This window comes from Crinia signifera, chromosome 4, assembly GCF_055691185.1.
Source record: "Crinia signifera chromosome 4, ASM5569118v1, whole genome shotgun sequence".
NCBI classification, from domain to species: domain Eukaryota; kingdom Metazoa; phylum Chordata; class Amphibia; order Anura; family Myobatrachidae; genus Crinia; species Crinia signifera.
This window is the reverse complement of record NC_139220.1, coordinates 191,437,515-191,446,489: the sequence shown is the minus strand read 5'-3', so window position 1 is coordinate 191,446,489 and position 8,975 is coordinate 191,437,515. Positions and strand designations below refer to the sequence as shown.

The window sequence follows — 8,975 nt, the reverse complement described above, 5'->3', positions numbered from 1 at the left end:
GCTGGTTTCAGACTGTGTTTGGGCTTTCTTGTAATTTGTTATGTTTTGCATGCCCTTCCATACTGCCGCAGGGTCCTTTGCTGTGAGGTTGTGTGTCAGCTTGTTTGTATATTCCCTTTTTGCAAGTTTGATACCCCGAGTCAAGGAGTTCCTGGCTTCTTTGTACTGTGTCCTGTCCCCGCTGCTGTATGCCACCTCCTTGGCTCGGCGGAGTTTCCTGAGCTGGCTACCGAACCATGGCTTGTTGTTGTTAAAGGATCGGATTTGCTTGGTTGGTACACATAAGTCCTCGCAGAAGCTGATGTAGGATGTCACTGCATCCGCTAGTTCATCTATGTCAGAGGCAGAGGCTTTGAACACCATCCAGTCAGTGCAGTCGAAGCAGGCCTGAAGCTTTGTTTTTGCCTCGATTGACCAGTTTTTGACAGACTTGGTAACAGGCTTAGCAGCCTTTAGCTTCTGGATATATGTCGGAAGAAGGTGGACTATGCAGTGGTCGGAGAGACCCAGTGCTGCATGGGGTATGGATCGGTATGCAGACTTTATGGTGGTGTAGCAGTGGTCTAGCGTTCGCCCCTCTCTTGTGTGGCATGTGACCTGCTGGGTGTATTTTGGGAGCTCCTGGCTCAGGTTAGCACAGTTGAAGTCACCAAGCACAATGAGCAGCGAGTCTGGGTGTCTAAGTTCGGTGTCCGTTATCAGAGTGGCCAGCTGAAGTTGGGCTTCTGTTGGTCTTGGTTGTGGGGGGATGTATACTCCTACTAGGATAATAGAGGCAATTTCCCGAGGGGAGTAGAAAGGTTTGCATTTGATGGTAAGAGTCTCTAGTTGGGGGCTGCATGACTTGCCCAGGGACTTTATGTCTGTGCACCACCTGTCGTTAATGTACAGACAGATGCCCCCTCCTTTGGATTTGCCCGAGAGCTCTTTGTCGCGGTCGGCCCTGAAGAGGCTGAAGCCTGACAGAGTCACTGAAGATTCAGCAATATGGTCTTCCAGCCAGGTTTCTGTGAAGCATAGGATGGAGGATCTTGCAGTGGCCGACCTTGCATCTTGTATTAGCAGAGACAGCTCATCCATCTTGTTCGCAAGAGACCTCGTGTTTGATAGCATGATTGCTGGGAGGGCAGATCTATGGCCTCTGCGTTTCCACCTGACAGCGACTCCGGCCCGGCAGCCCCTATTGCGGTTACTGCACCATTCGACCATGCCAGACTTCCCTGCTGGCAACAACTTTGCTGCATCCTTTCTGCACAGGGCAGCAAGCGCAGTGTGGACTGTGAGGGCTGCCAATCTGCCCACCTCCCGCTCCGTCAGGCCCATACGGGTGGTCTGCTCCAGGGGTGAGCTCCATTTCAGAAGGGCTTCTCTGCTGTGCTTCGTCACCACACTTGGCGGGGTCACCACACTCGAGGGGGTGGTGAATGAGGACAAGGACAGGGGGAGACAAGGGGAGACATATAGTTTGGTTGAGCTGCACAGCTCCAAGGCAGCCTTCTGCGGCGCCATATTTGTGGTATCCAGTATGTTGAAAACACTTTTGCTCAAGTCTATGTAGCTCCAGGTTATTGCTATATTAGGTTGTTTCTTTCTTGTACAAAGATGTATTTTGGACAGGTATTCATTAAATAAACTACAAGTAACTTTCCTTTTCAGTTGCTGATTTAGTGATTTAGTCACACAAGTTATTTGGGAACAAAGCAGGCTTCTGGAGAGGTGTTACAAGACAATCCCAATAAAGGTGTGAAATCCCAGCGTGAGGCTTTTGAAGTGTATGTTCTTTGTAGAGATAACCAGTCTCTTGGGAATAAACTGGGCCCTGTGTGATTGTGAAATCCAGGGGCTGGGGGTATTTTATTTCAGATTCTTTTTAAGGGAAAGGATCAGAGTTCGTTTCTGAACAGAGAAACATATGTAACTGGACGGAAAGCATAGGTAACTGATGTCAATGGGGGATCTTGATAGAGATAGTTTAGTTTTTCCAGTACCTTGTTCTGTGATGTTCCCTGAAGATGTAAAGCCAGTCCTTGTAGAAGGGGCAGGGGTTTAAATCCAATCCAGTGTGCATCTCAGTGCAGGAGTGCAATCCGTTTGTTCTGAAGAGACATCCATGTAGTGAAGTACAAGTTAAAGGTAAGTCCCTGGATATTTTTGATGCTTTTTAAGTCTGCTGTATAGAATTTAAGCTGTTTTGTAGAGATGTTCAGGAGCATGTAAAGTGTGAGGCAGCCATCTTGGGCGCTGGTAGGTTGGGCGCTGGTGCACAGAGTGCCAGACAGATATGCCCCCACAGAGTGCCAGACAGATATGCCCCCACAGAGTGCCAGACAGATATGCCCCCACAGAGTGCCAGACAGATATGCCCCCACAGAGTGCCAGACAGATATGCCCCCACAGAGTGCCAGACAGATATGCCCCCACAGAGTGCCAGACAGATATGCCCCCACAGAGTGCCAGACAGATATGCCCCCGGGAGGGGGGGGGAGCGCTTACCCACCCACTGGCTGCGGGCCACGCTGGATCAGCTCCTCCAGCCCTCCTGCGCTGGCCGCGGCTTCCAGGACACGGCCGCGGCTACAGGAAAATGGCCGCCGGCCTCCTGCACTGAGGACATCCTCAGTGCAGGAGGCCGGCGGCATTTTCCTGTAGCCGCGGCCGTGTTCAGGAAGCCGCGGCCAGCGCAGGAGGGCTGAAGGAGCTGATCCAGGGCGGCCCGCAGCCAGTGGGTGGGTAAGCGGCCCGGGGGGCATATGGCACTCTGCCCCCCGGCCCAGCCCGCCCCTGGTAGGTAGTACAATATTTACAAATACACATCTGCAGACATGTGATCTTGTGGCAACCTTTGCATTTTATTATGCACTGGTTAAAGCATTGCGCATGCTGGGGGCATAATCAAGGATAACCTAGTTACACTGCACACTAATTTTCCTGTGCCACCTAAACATCTGTATTATTATTTATCCATCTTATCTGCTCCAAGTATATTCTGTCATTCACCAACACTCATTGCAAATGTAGCAATCGTTCTTTTCGCACATCTGAACAAAACCAAACCATATTTCCTGAAATTTTTTTTATTAAAAAAAAAAACTTGTACGCTGGTGGCTGTAAAGATATTTCCAATAGTGCAATTTGGTCATCCTGAGTAACTGATGATGCTGAACAAGCTTTTTTTTATTCTGTCACTCTAAAATGAGGTATCACCTATAAGCGATATCACATGCACATTACTATTGTAGCCAGACATTAAACTTTTCAAGCGTACTCATATTTCTGCTTGTTGACAGAAAATTTAACATTATTACGATTATTTTTTATAAATGCTGTTATTTCGTAAAAAATTCTAACATTTGCGAACTTCTTCTGTCTTTAAAGGGTGTTGTCTTCAGAATATTGAAATGAACCTCAACATTGTACTGCAGTTCAAAGCGGACCATCGAACCCAAATTTTGAAAAAATCAAAGAGATTTTAAAACAAATTTTGTTCCAGAAAAAATAAAATTAAAACTGGTTAAACTTTGAAAGAAATTCTTGTTTTCTTCACAATTCCTCAAATGGACATCTGAAATGATATTGATAAAGCGTTAAACAAATTGCTGTTGTGTGGGTAAAAAGTGAGTACAAGCAGATACAGCTGAAAAGGCCATTAACACATCCCAACATGGCAGTACCTTGTACTTGTTCTCACCTACATTCCATTATGGGATGTGGGTGAGAACTCGCACAAAGGGCACTGCCGTGATGGAATGGGAAGTGTGGGTACAAGCAGATACAGCTGAAAAGGCCATTAACACATCCCAACATGGCAGTACCTTGTACTTGTTCTCACCTACATTCCATTATGGGATGTGGGTGAGAACTCGCACAAAGGGCACTGCCGTGATGGAATGGGAAGTGTGGGTACAAGCAGATACAGCTGAAAAGGCCATTAACACATCCCAACATGGCAGTACCCTGTACTTCTTCTCACCTACATTCCATTATGGGATGTGGGTGAGAACTCGCAAAAAAGGGCACTGCCGTGATGGAATGGGAAGTGTGGGTACAAGCAGATACAGCTGAAAAGGCCATTAACACATCCCAACATGGCAGTACCTTGTACTTGTTCTCACCTACATTCCATTATGGGATGTGGGTGAGAACTCGCACAAAGGGCACTGCCGTGATGGAATGGGAAGTGTGGGTACAAGCAGATACAGCTGAAAAGGCCATTAACACATCCCAACATGGCAGTACCCTGTACTTCTTCTCACCTACATTCCATTATGGGATGTGGGTGAGAACTCGCACAAAGGGCACTGCCGTGATGGAATGGGAAGTGTGGGTACAAGCAGATACAGCTGAAAAGGCCATTAACACATCCCAACATGGCAGTACCTTGTACTTGTTCTCACCTACATTCCATTATGGGATGTGGGTGAGAACTCGCACAAAGGGCACTGCCGTGATGGAATGGGAAGTGTGGGTACAAGCAGATACAGCTGAAAAGGCCATTAACACATCCCAACATGGCAGTACCCTGTACTTCTTCTCACCTACATTCCATTATGGGATGTGGGTGAGAACTCGCACAAAGGGCACTGCCGTGATGGAATGGGAAGTGTGGGTACAAGCAGATACAGCTGAAAAGGCCATTAACACATCCCAACATGGCAGTACCTTGTACTTCTTCTCACCTACATTCCATTATGGGATGTGGGTGAGAACTCGCACAAAGGGCACTGCCGTGATGGAATGGGAAGTGTGGGTACAAGCAGATACAGCTGAAAAGGCCATTAACACATCCCAACATGGCAGTACCCTGTACTTCTTCTCACCTACATTCCATTATGGGATGTGGGTGAGAACTCGCACAAAGGGCACTGCCGTGATGGAATGGGAAGTGTGGGTACAAGCAGATACAGCTGAAAAGGCCATTAACACATCCCAACATGGCAGTACCTTGTACTTCTTCTCACCTACATTCCATTATGGGATGTGGGTGAGAACTCGCACAAAGGGCACTGCCGTGATGGAATGGGAAGTGCTCAAAAGGATATTTTTATAAAAATTAGATGGACAAAAATGTTACCCTATTCTGGTGGTGTAATACACTCCTCTTCATTTTCAGCGATCTTTGAAGCCAGCTTCTCAGTCGTGGAAGGTGATTGTATTGGTTGCCCAGATACTGTTGCTGTTGGAGGATAACGGCCCGGTGGCAACATTCCTGGAAACCCCGTATACATTTGTGAATATGAATAGGTTGCTGAACCTGCTGTAAGGGCAGTGGTCTTTCGTTCTAACTGTTGATGACTTGTTTGAGCATGGTGTGAATCCGATCTACGTTGAGCTTTATTGGCCATGTTCTCAACAATCAATTTTAAAGATGTGGCAATCAAAACAGAACTTGATGCTGTCTGACGTTGGCATTCTGCCATCACATTCAAATATGTTGCAGAATGTTGATTTGCCTCTGAAATTAGCATTAGACTACTTGCTTGACATGATGTGTTTTCTACTAATTTGTTAAGCGCAGTCGCCATGATTATCATAATATCCTGAGATGCTTTGTTGTCTTTTTGACGGTTAACTTCATTCTCTTGCACTGTGGTAATTAATTCTGTTAATGAAGTTTCCAGGCTACCCATACTTTGCTGTAAAAGAGTGTGGAATGATTTGTGTCGATCCTGCATTTGATCAGAGAGAGCAAGGATGTGCTGATATTCTGCATCTGGAATCTCTTTGCTAGTTGTTACTTGCACCCTTGGCTGTCTTGCTGTGAATACAGTTAAACAAATTACAGTTATATGCTTTAATAAGTAATTTAAGAGTTTTTTAGATGAATGTTATTTATCAAAACACTAATTACCAATTGGTGTAGAAGCTGCTTGATGCTCATCATTCTCTTCATTGGAATTATTTCCGATCAAATCTGGACTAAAACATGGATCAATACAGGAGGACATTCCTGCAATGTTCATTGGATTGTCATCTATAAATAAAATTATAAATTGAGTTGTTTCAATATATATATATATATATATATATATATATATATATATATGTACACCATGGACATTCAACTGTGGAAAAATAAATATTGTACCTTCAGTCGGTGTTGGTGCATTTTCTACTGAATCAACACTGTTTCCTCGTGATTTAGTTTGATGCAAATCTCTTGATGATGTTTGTTTTTCAGGTAAACTTGCTTCAAAACCCTGGAAAGTAGTCTCCGCTGAACTTAAAAAACAACTTGGTATGCTTAGCATTTCTTGGGTTCTACTGGGTGTAAAGGCGTTCTTTTGAAGTGCTGTTACAGCTGTTTCATTACAAATGCTTTGACCAATAACTGGACGATCATCTGCAAATATAATTTAAAAAATCATTATCATTTAGAAGAAATACTTATGAAATTATTATGTAACAATATAAGGTCAATAAGCACTGATTTTTTTTGCTAGTAGTTCAAAACACCACCCATCAACAAAGTATAGTGTGTCGACAGCGTTGCATAGCCGAGCACTTTGTAACGCCATCATAAATGCTGTTCATCTGCGAAAATAACCTGCAGACGAATAGCTTTCCAGGTGACATTGACGCAGTATAGCGTGTGGCAGCACACAATGGGCAGCCATACATACTTGAGAATTTGGCTTAAACCTCAGTTTCGATCAAGTTTCATCTCAGACCAGAGTGTTTGGGTCATACCTGAAACTTGAAGTGTAAAATAAAATTGTATTTACCTATTTGCCTTCTTTTATTGTTTCTGTCTTTCATTACAGATCCTCTTTTCCTTCTGGAAGGCTCCTCTTCGTGCACAAAATCTCCCTGACGTCTGGAGTCAATTCTGCCTGCTACGCCTGTAACCATGATTGGGTTTAATCTTTTTTTTATAACTTCCTCCCATGAAAGCCAATTCACTTTCAGTTCCGGCCCTCCACCGGTCCCCATTTCGTGCCTTCGTTGAATTCCTAATTTTTTTTTAGTTTGACGACGGCAGTCGTTATATCTCTTCATGCAATGCTTTGCATCCCTGCGTATTCCAGAAATCGATGTTACTTTCTCAGCAATTGTGTTCCATATTTTTCTTTTTTGTCTAGGAGCAGTAGTTTGTGCCCTTGGCCCGAATAGCATGTCGTAGTAACGATCAACTAAATCAACTAAGGCAAAGCTTTCTGACTCATTGAAACGGATTCCTCTCTGCATCTTCTTGCAGTTTTCTTCTGCAGATCCATCTCCGGGAGAATTATGTGATCCACCTGCATCTGAATTTCCATCATTATCACGATTGCCTGTATGCCTTTGAGCTTGTGGTTCTGTACAACGTATTTCATGTTGGTGACCATCTTCTTGACGCCTGTGTCGAACAGTTGTATCATGCCTACGAGAATGGGTTTCTTCATTTTGCTAATAAAAAAGATACAAAGCCAAAATATTAGCATCATTCTTTTGAAATAAAAACAAGAAGTATACAGTATTTAACTTACTTTGGTTTGAGAATTTGCAGAAGTATTTTCCTTTCGGCGAGATGATGATATTTTTGATCGCCACAATCTAAATTCTTCACTGTCCTCCCAAGCATTATCAAATCTTCCTAGCGATTCCTCAGATGTCGAATTTTCATAAAGATTAGGGCTTCTCATTCTTGAAGTCTGCGTAAATAATGTACACATGCAGCCATTGAAACAATAAATATAAAATCAATGTAAAATAACAGGTAAAGTCGGACAACAATTGTGACATGCCTATAAGAAAATGAAAATTAATTAAATACATTTAATGGACAGTGCATGCGAATGCAATAGTGGGGTGGTACAAATTGAGGAGAACATTACCTTTCTTTTGGACTTCCTTAATTTGTTGCATTCTTTTGTGCTTGGACCGGGCACATTGTTTTCCTCTGTGTCTTGCCCTGACTCATTGGATAACCTCCGGGAATCATCCGAATGTGCTTCCTGCTCATTGAAATGTCTTTGAGAGTTCCTCAACATTTCTATGAATGAAAGTGAAATATGTTCAATCTCAACTTATCACACTAATGTTTGTTGGGAAAAAAACAGGGACAATGCCAATATTGACCACACAAGGTACCCCTAAGACATCATTCAGCAGCCCTGCAGCCCCCAAACAAACCTTACTACAAGTGTACAGTAGGTTAAGAGCCACACCCTGATGTGTGGTGGATAAAAAACAGGGACAATGACAATATTGACCCCACATGGTACCCCAAAGACATCATTCAGCAGCCCTGCAGCCCCCGAACAAACCTTACTACAAGTGTACAGTAGGTTAAGAGCCACACCCTGATGTGTGGTGGATAAAAAACAGGGACAATGCCAATATTGACCCCACAAGGTACCCCAAAGACATCATTCAGCAGCCCTGCAGCCCCCAAACAAACCTTACTACAAGTGTACAGTAGGTTAAGAGCCACACCCTGATGTGTGGTGGATAAAAAACAGGGACAATGACAATATTGACCCCACATGGTACCCCAAAGACATCATTCAGCACCCCTGCAGCCCCCAAACAAACCTTACTACAAGTGTACAGTAGGTTAAGAGCCACACCCTGATGTGTGGTGGATAAAAAACAGGGACAATGACAATATTGACCCCACATGGTACCCCAAAGACATCATTCAGCAGCCCTGCAGCCCCCAAACAAACCTTACTACAAGTGTACAGTAGGTTAAGAGCCACACCCTGATGTGTGGTGGATAAAAAACAGGGACAATGACAATATTCACCCCACATGGTACCCCAAAGACATCATTCAGCAGCCCTGCAGCCCCCAAACAAACCTTACTACAAGTGTACAGTAGGTTAAGAGCCACACCCTGATGTGTGGTGGATAAAAAACAGGGACAATGACAATATTCACCCCACATGGTACCCCAAAGACATCATTCAGCAGCCCTGCAGCCCCCAAACAAACCTTACTACAAGTGCACAGTAGGTTAAGAGCCACACCCTGATGTGTGGTGGATAAAAAAC

General features: G+C 44.2%; 1 protein-coding gene across 1 annotated transcript; it reads right to left on the bottom strand.

The window, feature by feature from the left end:
• Positions 1-2,792: 2,792 nt before the first annotated feature.
• Positions 2,793-8,455, bottom strand: LOC146074786 (uncharacterized). The gene is made up of 7 exons (XM_083183278.1): positions 7,815-8,455; positions 7,467-7,631; positions 6,723-7,386; positions 6,086-6,340; positions 5,849-5,971; positions 5,072-5,755; positions 2,793-3,562 (listed from the first exon to the last, which is right to left on the bottom strand). Exons 1-6 carry the CDS (start codon positions 7,968-7,970, stop codon positions 5,073-5,075), a joined length of 2,046 nt encoding a protein of 681 aa, XP_083039404.1. The 5' UTR covers positions 7,971-8,455; the 3' UTR covers positions 2,793-3,562; position 5,072.
• Positions 8,456-8,975: the final 520 nt, after the last annotated feature.